The sequence below is a fragment of the Carettochelys insculpta genome, chromosome 21 (genome assembly GCF_033958435.1).
Source record: "Carettochelys insculpta isolate YL-2023 chromosome 21, ASM3395843v1, whole genome shotgun sequence".
NCBI classification, from domain to species: Eukaryota; Metazoa; Chordata; order Testudines; family Carettochelyidae; genus Carettochelys; species Carettochelys insculpta.
This window is the reverse complement of record NC_134157.1, coordinates 24,136,763-24,157,829: the sequence shown is the minus strand read 5'-3', so window position 1 is coordinate 24,157,829 and position 21,067 is coordinate 24,136,763. Positions and strand designations below refer to the sequence as shown.

General features: G+C 44.3%; 1 protein-coding gene across 11 annotated transcripts in view; it reads right to left on the bottom strand.

Annotated features, from left to right (window-relative positions):
• The window catches only part of PBX3 (PBX homeobox 3), a 169,232-nt gene that overhangs the window by 70,337 nt on the left and 77,828 nt on the right, over positions 1-21,067 (bottom strand). The window contains exon 1 of one of the 11 annotated variants that reach the window (XM_075015319.1): positions 1,818-2,168. The exons of the other annotated variants lie outside the window; for them this stretch is intronic. Within the exon in view, the coding sequence (XP_074871420.1) occupies positions 1,818-1,953 (136 nt within the window). The 5' untranslated portion in view covers positions 1,954-2,168. Of the gene's footprint in view, positions 1-1,817; positions 2,169-21,067 lie in introns of those variants that run through there. 11 annotated transcript variants of the gene reach the window in all.

The window sequence follows — 21,067 nt, the reverse complement described above, 5'->3', positions numbered from 1 at the left end:
TAACCCTGCACATACCATTGGTTTAATCCCCTCTCCCTCCTGCCCCCTCAGTAAAGCCAAAAGCAAGTTTGCATCAGACAGATCAGAAATGAAACAGAAAAGCAGGATTTGTCTCTATTATCTCCACATTGTGCCAAAGGTTGCAGGGATAACATCATTTTTCCAGGCAGTCACACTGGGAGTGTTTCCACCCATTAATTTGGGTGTGCCTTAGTGCCAGAAGACAGCTCTCTGCCTCACATTTCCTGGTATCCAACAAAAGTCAATTCTCAAACAGTTCAGTTTTCTTATTCGATATTTCGTTGCGAACAACAGCAGCTCTGCACGGACGGCTTGCACAGGTCTCTGTTTATTCAGGGCAAGGTTTTCCAAAGCTCTTGCCACTGGCCTGCCCCTGCTCTCTGATCTCCAGGGGAGCTTTACTCTTAAGTCACAAAGCGCACTCATGAACGGTGCTGTCAGCCTCAGGACTGAAAACTGTATCAGCCCCCAAACACAAGAGATTAGCTTAGCATTCAGGAAGTTATCATTAATAACATAAAAGGTGGATCTGTTTATTTGCCTTCTGGTGTGGGAGACACTGGGGGTCTCATTCCCAACCTTCTGTCCCCAACAAGATGGCTAGAAACTAACTCCTACTTGAGCTAAAAGTGGAGTCCAGGATAATCACATGATGCCAAGAGCTGCAGCTTTAAACCAAACAGCATCACTATGGCGAGACTGGTGATGCAACCCCAAGAATTGCTCTATTGTTAACTTACCGGTGAAACTGGGGAAAACAGGGCTGGACTGAACAGCTGAGTCTGTTGCAGGTGTCCTTGGACTAAGAGAAGAGGGATGTGGAATTCAGTGTGGTGCCTAGGGACCAAGTGACTGTTCTGCCCAAATTAGGGCCTTCGGAGCAAAGATGGCCCTAACACCCCTGGATGGCAATAGATCATCGTCAGTGTGGTTTACAACAATCAAGCCCCACTAGTGCCTAAAGACCAAACCTGCTGGATATGGCCTCCTCTCAGGAGGAGTCACAGGCGAGCCAAGGGAGTATCAGGATCTGGCTAACAGGAACAATATCTGTGGCTGCAGAAGGTACAGGATGGCCACTGGGCACTGGGAGATGAGTGCGCTCTGGGAATGCCCAGATTTCAAAGAGAACTGCTACCTAATCAGCCTGGCCTGTTACCTCTGAAAGTAAAGATCTTGGTTGTCACAGAAGTGCAAAGATACTTCTACCTGAAGCTCCAGTGCAACATTTCTCATTTCTTACTACAACCCTTTGGAGTCAAACGTACTTGGTAGGTCTTGAAGTTCAACCTTAAAAATAATTTACTCTCTTAAAAAACAGCATCAGTCTGGCGTTGACACTGGATGCTGCTGGATCTTCTAGCACTAGAGTCACACCACTGAGCGCAGGAGTTTGTTCCTCCCAGCCCAGCTCCTGTGCAGAGCAGTGACTTGACTCTACAAGAATGCGAGGAATTCTTCCTTTCAAGGGATCAGACGTAGGCCACAGGGCAGCCTTACACATTCCTGGCTGCACAGGGGTTGAGGCTACGCCAGTTGCATGTCTTTACCGGTTTAACTGAATAGACAATAACTGAAAATAACCCGATTGTCTTTTACTGTATTATACAACCGAACCGATCAAAATGAATATGCCAATCAAATGGCTGGCTTTAGACAGGAAACAGCAGCACAAAAATGATTACAAATTAGAGGCATTCTATTGAAGTCATGTTTAATCCCTTATACATCCCCCTTTTACCAACATTAAATCACAACCTCTGCAGATGTAAAATTTCCTGTCTGTTGGGCTGTACCTGTCCTTCCTGCAGTCTGTAGAGTGACCCATGGGCTGGCCTTAGGGAAAGATGAGCGCTTCACAGCATGACTGGTAACAGTCTTGTGGAGCTCAGACTTGAGTATTTCCAGGCATAGGTGCCGTGTCTTCTCCATGAGCACAAATACCACCTTACTTTGAGTAATTCACCCAAAGATGATTAAACAGATGCAGTCTCAGATCCTGCTTCTCGCCAATGCCCTTAATTTGAATTCTGCAGTCAACAACTCCCATCTCCGGTGAACAACCGACATGTTAGCTTAGCTCCTCTGCTCTGAGAGTAGGAAGTTCCTCTCGGCTTATTTATATTTGGTGAGTGAGATAAGATGGTAGAATGAGAGTCGCAAAAAGCCAAGTTCAGACAACTTTTAACTTCGATCCCCCATCCCTATTTCAGCACCGTATTAATAGGACATAAACACTGTCATTTGCAACTTGGGATCAGTACACAAATGTGCTATAAATGGGAAAATCTCTTATGATACTAGTCTGAAACATGCACCACACTGATATTGTTCTTGATGGTCTGCTATTAAACTAGCGAACATGCTGACCTTGTGTAGAAAGGCAGACTACTGTGTATGCAACATAAAGTTGAAAAACTGCTTTAAAATGACTGTTTAAAACAGTAGACTGCAAACCTTAAAATACAGACAAGCATTCTATAGTTTATTTTAAATTGGCAACTGCAATTTAACAAGCCATTCTAACAAATGATTAGCATAGCATGTGCTTTTCTTTAGCCATCAATTATGACACAGGGTAATGCAGGGCACAACTTAAGTGTCAAATTACAATATGCCATACAAAACCACTTTACAACACAGTTTTCTGTTTGCTTAGCAATTACTACAGTGCACTCTGCTTTTCATGAAAAACCTTGTTCAGAACAGTTCTGAAGAATTATTCCAGTGTGCATATGTTTATATATTAGAAAATATTGGAGCTTGCTCCTCTAATGTTTTATATTTTAAACAGAGATAAAATGTGCCAGGTATTTTCGCTATATTAATTTCAAAAGGATATCCATCTGAAAGTTTATTAAATGTCCTATTTCAGTGATTTTGTAATATTTTATAAAATACAATATGGTTTTATATAAAATATTATTAAAAGAAATCCTCATTAATTCCATAGGACAAAATTCGCAATTTTTACTGAAAATTTTATAGCTAATAATAAATCAAATATTTGAAATGGTGAACGAATTAACATTTTTAATCAACTGCAAATATTATAGAATTCTATGCATATATTAAGGTACGTTAAATATACAAACACTAATCTGGTTGGCCAATACAGGATGATTTAAATTCTAATCTTCACATTAATCAGTCACACTTTTGATGGGGAAAATAAATAAGAATTGTATATATTTTAAATAGACAACATGTACATAATCTTGGTTACATTAATAGATATTGTATTCCATCTGCAAAGGGAGTTTTTAGCTATTTTTTCTGTTCTGCTGTCCTTTCTCTTGCATTTGCCTAAAGGCTCTCAGTAAATTACACTCCAAGTAAATGACTGTAATTTACCCGTTGAATTCCCTTGTTCAGGAAAAGCACACACAACACATTCCAGCATTTCCACCACTCAAATTTACTATTCTGGATGTCAAGAACAATCCACGGGCAGTAATTTGAAACTGTTTGAACCTTCAAATAAGGGAAATTAGAAATGTTTTGAGAGCTAAGATTTGCAGTGAGGAGATAAAACCTGATAAAAATCTGTAACAGTTCAATTCCTTCTTTATATTTATAAACAGGACATTAAATGTACTGCTTAGCCATTGGTTACAATGCAATGCTTCCAACATTGGACTGGAGGACATATTAATCACAGACATGAAAGCATTTTTGAATAAGGCCATGGGTCTTTAAAAACATATAATAATAAAAATAAATATAGCTGACCTTACAGGAAAACAGTGCACTAAAATGTTAGGGGTGAAGTCCTGGCCCAAATGAAATCAATAGCAAGACTCCCATTGACTTCAGTGGGGGGCCAGAATTTTGTGTCCATCCAAACATGAAATTCAGTTGATTGGTTATTTTTCAAATTGTCCTGAAACATAGCTAAAATTCTAGAGATGAGCAAATCATACAAACTAATAGTATCTAACCTGAGGATTTAGTCAATGCCTGCGTGATTAAAATCAAAAGGTACACACAGGTTCATTGCAAATTCTCACACAGGATAGTTCTCAATGTTTTATGGCCTCAATTTACAATACACTACATAACAGCCAATAGAAGTACTTCTCACTGTTACCGTGCTCAAAAAAACCCTACAGTTAAGCACACTCAGTAACCAAAACAGCCTATTTCACTCTGTCTAAAGGCAGGTTTTCATATGGTAAAACTGTTATAAATCCTCATTATCCTAAATAAAATTACAGCACTTTAAACATTTCCAGGGAGAACATTCTCTCTTCTAAACAACTACCTTAGCGAGTAATAGGGAGCAATATGGTTGCACTTGTGTCACAGTTGGAAGTCTTTTTAAACTGTCGCCCTGCTAGCAAACCAATTCTACATATTAAAATGAATGGATTGCTTATTTCAGGGGGGGAATCATTTATAAAATCAGGACCATTATCAAGATAGTGTGACTTATTTTCACTCCAAAGTGCACACAAAGCAGATAAATGAAACAACGTATGCACGTCCAAACGTCTTCTGACCATATCACAATTTTCTTTCAAATGAGTCATCTGTCCATATAAGTAAATTAAAAATTCATCTAGACCCTATGTCCAAGGACCTGAAGTTTTACACATTTTCATATTACAAATAGCTGTAGACGTGACAAACGTATGGCACGGAGCTTTACATCTAAAATATAAAAGCTCTTTCTCAGGTATTCCATTTCTGTGAGCACAGTGCAGAGAGCCAAAGGCATACCTGCAGTATATAGGCCACAGAGTTGTAAAACACCTGGTCTCTAACAGGTTACTCCTATATACATCATGAGGAGTGCATGATGGGCAAACCTCCTCCTCGGTTACCTTCTTAGTCTGAAATCATATCCTGGCCTAGCTTTTCTGCCTGTTTAGTTGGGACCCTTTAACAGAATTTTAAGAACTCTATAACTTAATGAGAACGTGTGAGCATCTTTCCATAGACTCAGATTCCTGACTGCTTTTTGTGGGTTCCATCGACACTGATACGTGCTTCCCTGTAAGCTAGAAGACAATGAGCCTGGCTTGCAAACATACACAATTCCTGGAACAAATTTCATACTGGGGTTTCAAAACTTTGCATATTAATGATGGGGGAAGGTTTCTACTCTCCAGCTAACAAAGCAGCCTCATGGTAGGTTGTCCAAAACACAATTGTCTATTGCAGACTTGCTTTCCAAATGGAACGGAGCTGCTTAGCCAGTGAAGTACGCGGGTCTTTCCTGCAGCAAAAAAAGTTTGTGTATGATGTTTCCTAGGCTGAGGTTCATCTGTTGGCAGATCCTAACATCTCCTTTTAGTTCCCTCTGGGTCTCTGTGCCCAACCTACACACTCGCAGGTCCTTCCAACACAAAGCACCTTTCACTGTAGGCACATTAATGGAAATACCAAGGCAGCTAATAATAAAGTCATTAACTCCTCAACCAAGAAACTATCCATTCTGACGTTTTGCACTGAAAATTTCTCTGTTAATTTCCAGTCATTCACATTATCTGCTCTCCTAACTGCAAACCCGGATTAATTGTTTCTCCAAGTTATAGCATGGCTGATGCCAGTAGAACCTATGCACACATAAAACCATCGGTTTCTAATGTCCCTGTTATCAAGCCAAAAACAATTACACCCATTTGAATTATGGTAACCAATAAATTTAGATAATCACCATATGCAACATAACATTTTGGCACTTGAACTAAAAACTCCTGTAGACAACTATAGATTGCTGCTAATGCAGTACACACTTGTCCTACCCAAGGCTGCCAACAGAAATGCCAACGCTGCTGAATACTGCTCATCCTAGTAATGTTGTCAGTGAATGGCACATTCACACAGCCCCCAATCCTCTCTTCCCAGGCATGGTCTTCTCCAGCTGCAGCTTAATTTCCTGTGACTTGCCTAATTACTGTAATTAAGGATTAATTGCCATTAATTATTCACACATAAGCTCATCGCAAATCATGGGGTAAATGTCTTATGAAAGCTGCCATACAAGCCATGTATAAACACTCTGGGATGCTCCAGGCAGGAGAATCTATCACTCAGCCCTGAAGCAAATCTCTGTGCTTCTCTTACAAAAACAGCTATAACTCTCAGAAACTCGACAGGCTGCAGGTAAGCAGTAGGTTCCAAAGCATGTTTTCCTGTGGAAGCCACAACGGTTTTATTAGGACTATAAATGCTGTTTTATCTTTCCAACTGCTATTTTTATGCTTCCATTTTTATTCTACAGCACTCAGTTTAGGACCAGCATTTGCTCAGAGAAGGTGCGTTTGCAGCCACTACTCCCCAGCCCCCTGCCCCATAGCATCAGGTTGTTGTGCTGTTCAGTACGAGTCGCCGTGGGACTGGGATCCGCATGCTAACGACACAGCAGCAGCTCTGGGCTCAGTGGCAGGACTGGAGGAAAACTGCTCAGCCTTTCCAGCCCCCAAGCCGGAGAGTAACTATCCCAGTGCAGGCCCCCAGCAGAGCACCAAGTGACAGGGACCAACTGGGCAGCTCTGAACACTGGCCCTTTCATAACACAAGCAGCCTTGCTCTGTATTGCTGCATTTTAGCCATTCGTGCTTTGCTGTTCCTCTCCCAACTCTGCAGTGCAAGGAGAGGCAGGTATCTGTTAGTGCAGCCATGGGCACAGGGCACCACTTCCCCAGCTCTACATACAGCAGCAGGAGCTGAGCAGTCCCCCTGCCAGCACTGCGTGACGGCTGTCTGTGCCTCCCCCTCACCTCGAGTGCAGGTTGAACACTGTAAGAATTCAATTTAACACCAGAATAAACTGCTGCAGTGTGCCGTGCAAAGGCTGGAGGAGATCCTATATCAACCCGGTGCATTACCACTGAACAGTGCCCCAGGAAATTTAAGTGTAAGCAGGCAAAATGCTGTTCTAATTGTTATGTTAGGAACTTCTGCCACAAATTAATGCATGAAACATTTTCATTTCGGTACATAAGTTTGCGTGTGTCTGAGTTAAACATTTATGTTAATGGACCTTCTGGCAGATCTGTAATGTTTCAAATACTCGTGTAGAACAGCTTCTTCCTAAATACATCATTTAGCAGCTCGCTCCCACTCTTCTACCTGATCTGGGGGCATGGAGAAGGGGGAACTACTTCACAGCCTCGCAACCTGACTGCTTGAGTAACTGTGAAACTCGGCGCAGCTCAGGCAAGGTGCCAATTAAGTCTGCACTGCCACCAGCCATGTAAATTGTTCACGGCACAGAGACACGCCAGTGCTTAGCATATGTTCAGCTCCCAACACTAAATACATGAGTTGTCCAACACCACACATGCCCTCCTGTCTCCCCTCTCCAGTACCCACGCCCCCTACCCCAGGAAAGCCCCAGCCCGGGCTTGTGAGCAAAGTGTGTCAGCCAGCAGCTGGCCTGGGGTGCCCAGCTCAGTGTTCCAGCCAACCTAGGGGCGCTTGCCCACCGTGGACTGGTGCTGCAGAAACCGTCCAGGGACCAGGCCCCACAGGCAGGTGGGGGCTCACCAGCTGCTCCTGCCCTACCACCAGCATTGGATCTGCTCAGGCCCTGCTCCCAACCTGGTCCCTTGCCCCCAACTGGCTTCCAGGCTCTTCCTGCCATGTCCCGGAGTCTGGGATGGTTCTGGGCTGCCGAGGCCAGGCTGCCGCAGGCCCACCACAGGCCAGCCCGTCCCCCCACGGGGGCCATACAAAGAGCCCAGCTGGGCATGCAGCACACACAATGGAAGGGGCAGGCGCAGGGCCTGAGATGAAGCCTTCACTCCCAGCTCATGTCCCTAGTCCAGTGAAAGAAGCGCCTTGGAAAAAATGCAATTTCTCTGACAGCACTGCTTTTGTTCTTGAAATATGTGACTAAATATTACGCAGTAAACGCATTTTCCCTCTTGAATCAATTGCAGTTGACTCCGCACACCCCCACCCCATCTTCTGAGGTGAAGGTTTTCTGGCCAGAAAGAGGCCAACTTCTCCTGAGTAGATATGAAATTTAACAAGCCTCACTTATCCTGAAATTTATAATTCAACACAGGCTTTTGCTAACACGGCTTTGCAAACACTGGAACAGACACAGGCTTTAATTCTGGGGCACAGGATGCTGAAATTAAAAAAAAAAAAAAAGGTTGTTTTTTTTAAGGGCTCTTCTCAGTAGAATGCTCCACATGGCTCCAAAAATCAGTTTAAACTTTGCAGGAAACTTTTATAATAAACATTCCTGCAACATAATTTGATGTTTTAAATTAAAGCACCCGAGCTAATCTATACAAATTAACAGATGTCCTCCTGAAACAGTTAGAAACAAAGAAATGCAGATGCGAACATCATCAGCATCCAAATGAGCTTATTGTAGGACCCTTTAAGGCACATCTGAGCAAGGCTGCAGCCTGTATCTACCTTTCAACTTGCAAATGACAGTGTCACCAAACACTGTCCTTCCATCAATCAAGCTGGGTCATGAATATACAAAAGGCAGCAGAGAAGCTGGCTACCTCCTGCAGTTCAACTTGGCCTAATTATCTAGGCCTTTCTTTTTGTTACGTCTGAAGGGTATACACCCAGTCAGCTGCTGGGCAGCCCAAGGCCTAATCAAGGGAGGTTAGGCGTACTGACCCTCATGTGGACAACGAATGCAAGTTAAATGTGAGCACCAAATGTCATCTTTCCTATTCATCATTATACAACTTCCCTCCCCTTCCCAAATACCAATCTGCTGCCATTTCCAGACCCACCCCTTCCAAGCTGTCATGTCAATGTGCTCGCTGCCAGTAGAATGAATTAGCATGTGCTGCTATTCTCACATCCGTCCCGCAGATATGTTTACTAATGACCACCCCCAGAAAATGGAGCCCACCATCCATGTCTCATCACTGGTAAAACAGGTTCACCTGGACTCTTTCCACAAAGAAGAACTACACTCATTCTGATGGATGAGCTGAAAGGATCCTGGGTACAAGGCCCTTTTTCCTTCCTCTCACCCCACAACAACACAGGGCTCATATGCTTTTTTTAATTTAAAATACCAACAACTTACTCACAGCATCCCTCAGGCTGAGCCAGGGAAAATGCCCCTTGACTTTTGGGATAATTATCATCCCAGCTCCTCAGGAAATCCCTCTGCTCCCACTAAAAGGACTAGTTTGAAGTAAACTAAATCATAGCCTTTGAAGAAGGGACAGGACAGAGGAGCATAGGTAGTTTCCACACTGCCCTTTCACCTACAAAGACTGAAATCCTGCCCTTTCTTGCATCTCATGTTTAGCCATCTCTCCTTGTCCCCAGAGTCTGTTTGCCACATACCAGAAGTACCAAACAGTGAGCACTTTTTTTTTATGCTCAGGAAAGGCCTATTCTTGGAATAACTTATGAGTTTCAGAGAGCAACTTTGAGGTGTATTAGCAGAAATTTGCGTGGACCCAAAATCAGACAAGGACACATGCAACAGTAAATGGCTGCAGCTTCTGAACAAACATGGTCTTGGATTCTAGCCCTGCACGGTGGGAATCAAATGTAAGCAAGTTACAACGGCAGGGCTGTACAGAGAAACTTCTACCTACTGTCAGCTTCTTCTTATAAATGCCACACATCACTGTCCAAAGAAATTAAAAGACTAAAACAAAATTAATCAATAAAAGGCACCACCAAAACTCTTGGCTCACAGCAGTGAAATTCCTGCCACAACAAGAAAAGAACCTGTTGCTGTCAGAATCCTCCTAGGGCGCCAGAAGAGAGATGCAAAGCTGGGAAAATTCAAAGAAATCAGAGATTCCCCAGCAAAAGCTCCACCAATGACTATCATTATAACAGCACACTATGTGAAAGCCAATCCAAGCTCTGTGCTGACGTTTGGAGAAGCAGGAAGCGTAGGAAGTGATGATCTCAGATCATTGTCAAGCGGAATCCAACCTGTAAGGGCTAGAATCAGGCGAAGTTCAGGGCCACAGGTTCATGAACTTTCAAAAATGGACCTACTGGATGTCAAATACATGACTCCAAATGCAACATGATGAAAAATCTTTCTTCCAGATACAGATTTGGCAGAGTACATACAGAATACATCTGGGCTGTTCTTTACTATACAGGCTTTACCATTTACAGAACTTTATTACAAGTTAGCTACACCTATATTTAAATTTCTTTTGAAGGATTTTATTACCCTCGGGCAAGAAATTACGTCCTCCCCACACACTGTATTTATAAATATTGTGTTTCACTGATTCCATTTCCCATCAAGAAAATGATGCATTTAAGTCAGGAAATTATTTCACACAGTCCAGTGACATAGGCTTTGGGCTGCCAACCTGCAGAGGTGAATCTCACCAATGGTGTGTAAGTATGGTGGGGTATTCATATAACCACTCCAGGCTCTACACAATAAGGATAGCTATTGTCATGGAGACTCCTCAAGTCAAAGGCCAGAAGCCACCACAGTGACCCTCCCATCTGACCTCTGGCATCGCACAGGCCAGAGAACTGCCCCCTAACAATTCCTCGAGCAGAGCTTCCAGAAAAAACTCACTCTCCGTTTAAAACTTGTCAGTGATAGAGAACCTGCCACACCCCTTGGACAGCTGTGCCAATGGTTAATTGCCCTCACTGTTAAGAATTTGTGTCAGAGTTGGAAATGAGAGGGAGAGGCAGGGTTTCCCCCAAGGTCAAAGGCCAGAAGACCAGTGTTTTCTGATCACAATACTGTGCAGCTGCCCTCTGACGCCAGCAGGGAATTTGAGCCGGGTTTCTTGCTCCTATTCTACTCTCCAGAGAATTGAGCACCAGGTAATATCTGCCACCCTGGGGCGTAGGGCGTGTTTGGCTGCAGAGCATGCCTTCTGAATGCTCCCAAATCATGGAAAGTTCAGTTGACCGGAAAGGGGTGTGCATGTGGTGTGGTAGATCAAAGATGACGGTAAGCTGGTGTGTCCCAGTGCAGTGCAATGGTAAGAGAATAGCTGGCTGGGCTCCGGATTCTACCAGCACCCTGGACTGTGCACCCAGGCTCCAGCCGCAGTGCTTGGGCAGCTGGGCAGTGTGATGGCCACACTCCCAGCCCCAAATGTCCCTCCAACCCCTGCCCTGGCTTCTGCCACCTGCCTCGCCCCCCCCCCCACACCTTTCAACATGCTGCCCTGATTCCTGCACACACCCCCATACCCCAGCCATTTGCCCTGAGCTACCCCATCCCCCCTTCTCCTACCCTGAGACACCTCCCTGTACTCCATCCCACACTTGAAATTTCTTATAGGTACTGACCTATCATGAGCCCTGAGTCTCCAGCCCTGACCCCTCCAAGGGGGGCGCAAGAGTGCCCGTAAGAAATGTAAGTTACTGTCATCCCAGCTTTAGACACAGAGGAAGTGCCAAGCACCTTCCACGGGAGAGATGCTCAGAGCTAGCGGTGCCCATGTCAATAAAAGTACCTTGAGGGCTGGAGAAAGGAGCTCACAGTACAAATGGGACACAACACAGCAAGGGATTACAATAAATAAAGGAAGAAGTGCAGGAAGAGGGAAGCCAGCAGCTAGCCTGGTTAGAGCCCCTTAGTATAATTGCTAAACATGCATCTCAAGTCAGACCTATGCTAGACCTTAAAATCGATCATAGATAAGCAATTCCAGCTATAGTAGTTGTGTATCTGGACTGGATGTATCTATGATTGCCTTACCTGGCTCTTGTCATTGAGAGAGGTCGACAGGAGAAACTCCCCCATCACCCTCCCTTACTCCTCCCAAGAATGAGGGAGCACACGGGTTGACGGTTGAACCCTGATAGTTCAGCACACAAAATCGAACCCTGGAAGATGGACCCTGACCGGGTCAATCTCCCAAGTAGTGTAGATGTACCCTCATACTTTCACACAGAGTAGGCTAACACTGGGGACAGGACAGGGGATGGGGGCTGTGGTTTGGGGACTAATGAACTGCTAATGGAGTGAGAATTTCTAAATAATGCTCTGAAGGAGAAAAGTATAACTGATAGGGATGAACTTCCAGGCATAGCACATTGCAGGAAAGAACAGGCAAAGAGAGACCCAGAGAACAAAACACCATGCTTAGGCCTTGTCCACATGCAGAGGTCTACCAGTTTAACTGCAAGTCTGACTTCAAACTAATTTAGTTAAACTAGCACAAAAGGCCTGGTGGAGACTCTTATATCGGGTTATACAGGATTATTTCAGTTTGGTTTAGGATGATTAGGAATAGACTGCGAAAGAGGAGGCCAATGGGAATGCTGTCATCATGCCCAGTGTCCTGACAAAAAGTGCTGGCATTGGAGACATTTCTAAACCATTGTGAGGCTCCCCGGCTCAACCTTTGTGTATGGTAAGACAAGAAGGTTTTCTCCATCATGTTCACCTGTCCTAGTGGAGTTGCTCTTGAGCTGGGCTGAGAGGTGAGCTCACTGGACATTTGTTATACACAAATAAGCTAAAACGTATACCTTGGAGTCCAGTTTTCTACTTTCCCCAACATATCCAGGTTTCTGCCCTGGGGCCTGTCCCTTCAAACAGGAAAAGTCTGAATTTGTGCCAACAATGGCATATGGGGGTACGTTAGGAGAAGCATTTCTAGAGAAGCTATTAGCCCCTCTGTTCATCACTGGTGAGGCCACATCTGGAGTATTGTGTCCAGTTCTGGGCCCCCCAGTATAGAAAGGATGTTGATGCATTGGAGTGGGTCCAGTGGAGGGCAATGAAAATGATTAGGGGGTAGGAGCACATGACCTATGAGGAGAGGCTGAGGGACTTGGGCTTATTTAGTTTGAAGAGGAAAAAGGTGAGGGGTGAGTTGATTGCAGCCTTCAACTTCCTGAAGTGGGGCTCTAAAGAGGCTGTTCTCAATGGTGACAGATGGCAGAACAAGGAGCAATGGTCTGAAGTTACAGAGGGAGAGGTGTAGCTTGGATATTAGGAAAAACTATTTCACCAGGAGGGTGGTGAAGCACTGGAATGTGTTACCTACAGAGGTGGTGAAATCTCCATCCCTAGAGGTTTTAAGTCCCAGACTAACAAAGTCCTGGCTGGGATGATTCAGTTGGGGTTGATCCTGCTTCAGGCAGGGGGCTGAACTAGATGACCACCTAAGGTCCCTTCCAGCCCTAGGCTTCTATGATTCTAATGTTGACAATTCACTTTGGTTTTGCACAGTGGCCACTAGATGGTGCTATTACAGACAATATAGGTAGGTAGAGTCCTTGAAGCAATGCTGTTGTGTTAGTTTTGTGGTGCAGTTTCTTTTTAGCAGATGGAGTTGATGCAAACATCAAGAGGTTGCATTGTCTGCCTTAATTTAACTAATGTCAGTTCTTGGTGCAGAGTTGCTTCTAGGAAGTCAGGCACAATGTACTGAGTTTCAGTTTTGAGACTCCTGAAAGAGAGCCTTTGCCTGTGTGTTGTTTGTGACCACCTCTGCACCAGGACTCATACATCGTAAACAAACACGTAAGACTAAGAAATACCTATACTCCATGTTACTGATTTCTCCTTCATCAACAAACCAATGTGCAAGGACTCAAGATCTGCTATCAGTTGGCATAGGGACAAAAATAAAAATAATGATCATGATCATATGTATTTCTAGGACTCATGGCATGTTAGCAATGACATAATAAAACAATCGGAGTTTTAAAAGTATTAAAATAATTTGCATTTTACAGTGATTTTCACTATGAAATTCTTCACAGGTAACATGTATTAGAGCTGCCAAGCAATTAAAAATTAATCACACTCAAAGAATAATATGAGATGAATTGAAGAAACTATTTCTTTTGTTTATCATATTACAGTGCAAATATTTGTAATAAAAATAATAGAAACTGAGCACTGTAAACTTTTTGTATTCTGTGTCGTAACACAAATGAATGTATTTTAAAATGTGGAAAAACAGCCAAAATATTTAATAAATTTCACCTGGTATTCTGTTGTTTAACAGTGTGATTAAAACAGCAATTAATCGTGTGCAATAACTGCGATTAATTGACGACCCTGAGACATATGCATGAATATGAGAGAGAGTAGATGTGATCATTCACCCAGCACTGACATGCAGACAGCTTCTCTATACCAGCATCCCTGCAAAAGAGGGTTGATTCTCCTTTAATTCACGTAACGTGAAGACTAATTTCTCCAGGGCTATAGAGTAATTTAAGAAGTGAAGAATGTAATTCCCCAAAGTGAAATTTGGCCAGGACACCAATACTAACCCCGACTGCTGTAAGAGATGTCATGGGACGTAATACACCTAACTAGCCAGGGCTTCAGTTTACGGCCACAACTGGTGGAGGATAACTGCGCCTGGATGTGGACTGGAAAGGAAGCAAGGAAGCTCAGGGGCTGCACATGCTGAGGTCTGAGGCCACAGTACAGCAAGGTGGCTGGTTTTGCCCACATGGCCTTCCTGCAATTGTAGATGAACAGTGTGTTGCACTGTGAGCCCTGGTTACCAGAAAGAACTTGGCAAAGCTGGAGGAAATTCTGAAAGAGCAACACCATGATTAAGCTTGCAAGAACGCTGTATCATGAGCTGTAGTCTGCCTGCAGAGGCAGTAACAGAGAGAGCACAAGCTATGATGATGAGAACAGCCCTGAACTGATACGGAGATGAACTAAGAGGTGATTGCCAGGACTAAGCTAAGTCTAGCACTAACTAAAATGTACAATAGTAACAGAGAGGGAGCCGTGCTAGTCTATACACTATCAAAACAAAAAGCAGTCAAGTAGCACTTTATAGACTAGCAAAATAGTTTATTAGGTGAGCTTTTGTGGAATAGACGCACTTCTTCAGACCATAGCCAGACCAGAACAGACTCAATATAACAAATATTTAATTAAATATTGAGTCTGTTCTGGTCTGGCTATGGTCTGAAGAAGTGGGTCTGTCCCATGAAAGCTCACCTAATAAACTATTTTGCTAGTCTTTAAAGTGCTACTTGACTGCTTTTTGTTTTAAAAACGTACAACTTCATGAATGGCCTGCACCACTTCCAGCAAAACCCAGGGCTTTTCATTTTCTATAAAAATGCTGCCCAGACCTCTTCCTAGTTAGTTTGTGAGTGCTGATGATATCACAGCCTGGGGTAATTGCCTTACAGAAAATCAGACACCCAGTTGAGCACACACCCACATGTTGTTTTTTTTCCTTGGGTAATTGGAAATATATTTGTTAGCACTGAAAGTCTTGTGCAGCGTCCTGGGAATGACACCTTTGTGATAATAAAGCTCAGCTCTGCCCTGCCCATGACGTGCCCAAACATTCACTAATACCCAGACAGAAGAGGCAAGAAACTCTTTTCACCTGTGTCCAGCAAGAGGAGAGGCTCACATTAATGTACTGGGTGCACTCCAGCACTGCTGACTGCCCCTGGGGGTGGTCCAGAGATGAGCATCTCCAAGCTGAACTGCATGTGTCATCTCCCTGTGTCATCAGTTCTGCACTTGGTGTCCTGAAGGGATGTTCAACAACAAGCACACTCAAGCAGCTTCCCTGGTAAACTGTATTCTTCAACCTCCTTGTAACCACAATGGCCTGCGCTCACCTATTCTGCATTACATGCCAGGCTTGGAGGGCCAGGCAGCGGGGCTCCAAAGCTGTGAATTAGCTCATTCTTTGTAGTATCTGTATTGGGGGCAGGGAGAATATTTCCTTGGGCCCTGCTGGGAAAGGAAAGTGTCCTCTCTTGTCTTCTGGGGATGAAGGAGGTCCAGATCTGAATCTTCTCCTGACCCTGCCAACAAGGAACCTGCAACCAAGGGGCTTAAATTGCAGCAAGGGAGGTATAAATCGGAGATCAGGAATAACTTCCTGTCAGGGTGGTGAAGCACTGGAATAAATTGCCTAGGGAAGAAGTGGAATCTCCACCATCGGAGATTTTCAGGAGCAGGCTAGGGAAACACCTGTCAGGGATGGTCTAGATGGGGTCTGGTTCTTCTGTGATGCAGGGGACTGGGCTTGATGACCTCTCCAGATTCTTTCCAGGTCTATGATTCTATTTATTCCCTACCAGAGGAAAGAATGAGCATTGCTTATATGACCCTGCCGGGGAGGGAACTGGATGTCATAGCAGTCTGCCAAGAAAGAGCTGTGAAGATCTGTTCCTTGCCTTGCGGGCATCAGAGACTGGCTCATTTTTAAGATGCTTTCTGATGGTTTTTCCCCCTCTGGAGGGTCCATGACTCCTCTCTGCAGCAGCTTTGGCAGCACCCTGTGTACTGTGGTCAGATGCACATTGTTCCTCAGAGATGCAGCTTTTCACTGCTCTCAGGAGCTCACACCATGTATTCAAACCAGTGGCCTGAGCTCATCCATGTCCCTCCTCAGAAGGGAGATGGGAGATTTTCAATCTCCCGCTAATGGAGTGGCCTCAGCTCAGCTAACGTGACCCGGACAGGAAACATGCCGAGGTGCTGAACCCCACGCTCCAACTAGAGCCAGGCAGGCTAGGGTGTCAGCAGCTCCAGTGTACACACTGAAGAGCATTAAGATCCACTGCAGACAAACCCTCTGCAGTGCACAAGTGATTTCACTGGTCCTAGCCTGGAAACCCAGGAGCTGTGCTCTATATTCTTGGACCTTGTCTACTAGCCCATTTCCTAACTGATTATTTACAATAGGCAGATGCAGGACTCTCCTATTCAAGGGCCAGGGACCCATACTAGTTGGAGCTCTGCCTGATGGACTGCAGCCAGAGGTTCAGATTCATCCTGGATCCGGTCTTTTCTCTGAGCCCATTCCATTAGCCCGGGGAGAGATGGCTGATGCCTGGCTTGGCCTGGCCTGGCCTGCAGGGCTTTAGATCTTGCAAAGGAATGACCAAGAGGATGGAGCACTACCCAGCCCATGGAGGAAGGAGACGAGAAGCCCCAAGTGGAGCCGAGGTGCTAAGAGACAGGAAGGATGATGCAGGACTGGCAGTGATGTGCACGGAGGAGAACAATTTGAGGGGAAAGATGAGGAGGAGCCACTTTGTGGCACATAGGAGACAGAGCGAGAGTCATCCCTGCTGAGATGAGGGGGCATTTACCTTTTCCTAACACATTACCCTGCCACACACCTCTCGTTCAAACTACGAATGGCCACACACGGGATATGTCACCTGACAGACAACTGCAATGGTGTCTTCTGATACCACACCTGACACGTGTGAAGAAGGGCCCCTGAAAGACAGAAGTTCTGAAGTTTCCACCAGAGCCAGTTACCTTCTCCTTCCCTTGTCCTGAGCAGTTGGGCGGTGTTCTCACAAGCTGTGTTCATCAAGGAGCAAGGCCATCATGCCATGATACAATGGGTGTAAGGAGATTTCTATGCCAGACACTATGCAAATGTAAACTATGTCAAGGCCAGAAACTTCCCTAAGAAGTACAGCAAATGAGCCACGCACATCTAGAAACGCTGATGAAAGGAAACACTAAATTCCCTCTTTTAGAGGGTCTGTCACTTTATAAACTGTAGTAAAGCTGCACTTCGGGGCCGTGTCTACACAAGCCCCAAACTTCAAAATGGCCACGCAAATGGCCATTTCGAAGTTTACTAATGAAGCGCTGAAATGCATATTCAGCGCTTCATTAGCATGTGGGCGGCCGCGGCACTTCGAAATTGACGTGGATTGCCGCCGCGCGTCTCGTCCCGACGGGGCTCCTTTTCGAAAGGACCCAGCCTACTTCGAAGTCCCCTTATTCCCATGAGCTGATGGGAATAGGGGACTTTGAAGTAGGCGCGGTCCTTTCGAAAAGGAGCCCCGTCAGGACGAGACGCGCGGCGGCAAGGCGCGTCAATTTCGAAGTGCCACGGCCGCCCGCATGCTAATGAAGCGCTGAATATGCATTTCAGCGCTTCATTAGTAAACTTCGAAATGGCCAGTTGCCCGGCCATTTCGAAGTTTGGGGCTCGTGTAGACGTAGCCCAGGTGTGAGACTTTTAAGGCTTCAAGGAATTTACTGCTGATAAAAAGTTTATCAATGTAATGGAAAAGGCTGAGATATTTAATCCTGGGCAGCTATAATGCCAGTCAGAACACAGCTTGTCTCAAAGGCCTTCGCTCAAAGCTGTTGGTTCATCCTTGTTCAAACCTGAATTTAGGAGCATGCATGTGTGCAGGTGTGAGTGTGTGTAATGCACACACACACAAAAGGAAAGTTGATCCAAAATAGGAGTATCACAGTCCATGAGCCATTTCCCTACTCAAGGTCCAATCTCAGTGCTGACAATAGGAATTTATACAAAGCTTTATTTGAAGCAATTATGAAGTGAGTTACATCAGAAGTGAGTTACTGGTTAATCTAGGAAATGACCTTTAAGATGTAAGAAGAGTATACAGAAGCTAGCATGGGAAATTAAAGGAAAAATAAAATGGGTATCTCTGCTTCCCACCCCACTTTCAACAGCTGGTATCCGATTTTGCAAAGTGCCTTTTTACATTTTTCTAAAAACAAGAGCTCCTTGGAAACACAGCTCAGATCATTCACACTTGCAATGTGTGTACTTATGATAAATAATAAATATGTAGCTGATAAATGGGAGTGTGCAATTGGAGGACATATTTTTTATTGAATGGCTGACTAAATACTCATGTAAAAGTCATAGCTTGATGCTTCTCTTGCCCTGGGGCTGCAATAATTTATTGCAATAATTTATGCACAACCTTTTGCAAAGGGAGAGATTTATACATTAGACATGGGACAGCCCCTTCGCCAGCAGGCTCCTCCCCTTCTGGACTCAGGCACCTCTTGTGTGTGTAATTCAGAATTGCCAGGTGAAGTCACAAGAAGCAGAGGGATGATGAATCATAAACACAAGCATGCTACAGCAGGAAGAGCAGGGAGTAGATGGGAAAGGAGCACAGAAAATGGCAGGAGAGTTGGATTAAAATTAACTCTGTGCCCTGCACTATCATTCTGGTGTTTGGTGCCTTACAACATGGTGTGGTGGGGCAGAAATCTTAGACAGGTCCCTGTCCACTCTTGGCTGTGCCCCCTTTGCAATGGCTTCCACCTCCATTTCTGTCTCCCATGCTGGCTGGTGTTCTCCTGGTGTCCAGCAGGCTTTGTGTGAGAACGTGCGTCAATCACCGCTCAAACGGCTGCATGCAAACCCTGCTGGGGCATAATCAGCAGAGGAGCCAAGAAATGCTGGCTGGGGAAGGAGCTCAGGTAAGGGAGATAAGCTGCTTTACAAAACGCTGTGGAACCCGCAAGGTGGTGCCATGCCATGGAAAATACAGTTCCTTTCATACACACTCATGACAAAGTGTGAGTGCATACCTGCACAGCCCATCAGTTGGAACTGTCATTGTTTTCCTCTTGAGCCACGAGTACAGTGCCTGGGTCACATACAACCGATAAATTTCTATTCATCAGCCTGATCCTATATTCTTTGCATATTCACTGGAGTTTGGTGGGTGGAGTCAGCTTTTACATTTGGCTATTTATATTTACACATAAAGCCACCCATTCTCTAAGCCCAGAAACAAGAATGGATTTTTTCCCCTGCCTTTAGCTATGCAATGATTTAAATCCACCTCTAAAAAGGAAAGCTCAGCCAAGTCCCATTACATGTCTGACATTATCCAGCTGTTTTCTCTAGATCCATTCTCAGCTAAAAATCTGAAGCTCACTTTAAATAAATAAGCTTAAAAGAGGGGCTGAACACAGGGGCTTAGCTGGCACATGGTCACACAGAGGAGATAAATAGATATTTAAAATAAAGTTTTAGTCAATGTGCACAACTCTATCGAGAACAAATGGATCCCAAAATACAGCATTTCCAGATGGCAAAGGGATTAATTGGGGCTGGAATTTATAGGAGTAAATTCTAAACAATATTCTGTGTTGATAAGTTAGAGGCAGCCAGGATAACCACTATTTGTACATGACAGTCATATGAAATAATAAACCTTGCTAGCTATAAACATTACCAAATTCTGACACTATTGATTTATTATGTCTAACGGTGACATCAAACCGAACAACTGACAGAAACAATGTTACAGCTTTAAGAGCAGTTTGTCAACGATTAATTCTGCCAAACAGGGTTTAGTTTTATGCTGGGACTGCTTGTCTAGCAGTTGTCAATCCAAGCAAAAATTACTCCTGCCACACATCTGTGAAAGCCAGCCCGAGGCGCCGCTCTGCTAGCCCTCATTACCCCTATCACTGCAAATACAGATGCAGGGCCAGTCCCTATTTAATATGCATGTTAATTATGCAAATTATTAATTGGGCTGGTGCTTGAGGACTTGTCTTTATGCCCACATTAGAGTCAATAACTGTATCACGCATTTTAAGCCTGACCTGTGACAGAAATAAAGCTGTGCTGAAAGCGACATTTCTAACTCTCTGCTTTGAACCGGACTCGTTTCCCTGTAGCTTCCCGAATAGGCTGTGCTGTTAGCAGACTGTCTGCAGCTCATGCCCGATGTGTGCATGCGCGCGCATGCACGCACACACACACACACACACAAAATGTTATTAATCTCGCTTGTGACTGCTAATAGTTGGCGGCTGTTTGCGTGTGCGCGGCCTACTGCAGTGGGCAGCACTTCCTCTGCGCATCCACTACACTCAACGTTTGCCATGTTTTTATAGCCATTTTTCTTTGAGTAGGACTGCGGGCTTGTACCGTTTATATTCCATTGTCAATACAAAGTATATGACATGATATTGTGTGTTGTAAATTTGTTTGATTTAAAAAAAAATCAAATAGATTTAAACCTGCAAAGATGGAGGGTAAAGCTATAAGGCTTTTCCAATTAAAATTTACAGCAGACAATGTTGTAAATTTTATACAGTTGTAATGCTTGCTGCAGTTGTACTGCAATGGGAACTATTGATCAGTCTGATTTCCCAGGATACAAGAGAGGGAAACAAGGTATTGCACAAGCAGAAACAAAACTTTTATTTATAAAGCTTCTATTATACTTTACTGCCCTCATTTGGTTCTCAATGCATCTTTCTACACAGAAGAAATAAGGTTAGAGTCTCTTCCCCAAAGAACAGCATTAGGGAACAGAGAAGGCTCACAAAGAGTCCCATAGTGTTTCGCGAGGTAAAGTGCTGTTTTGGAATGGCATG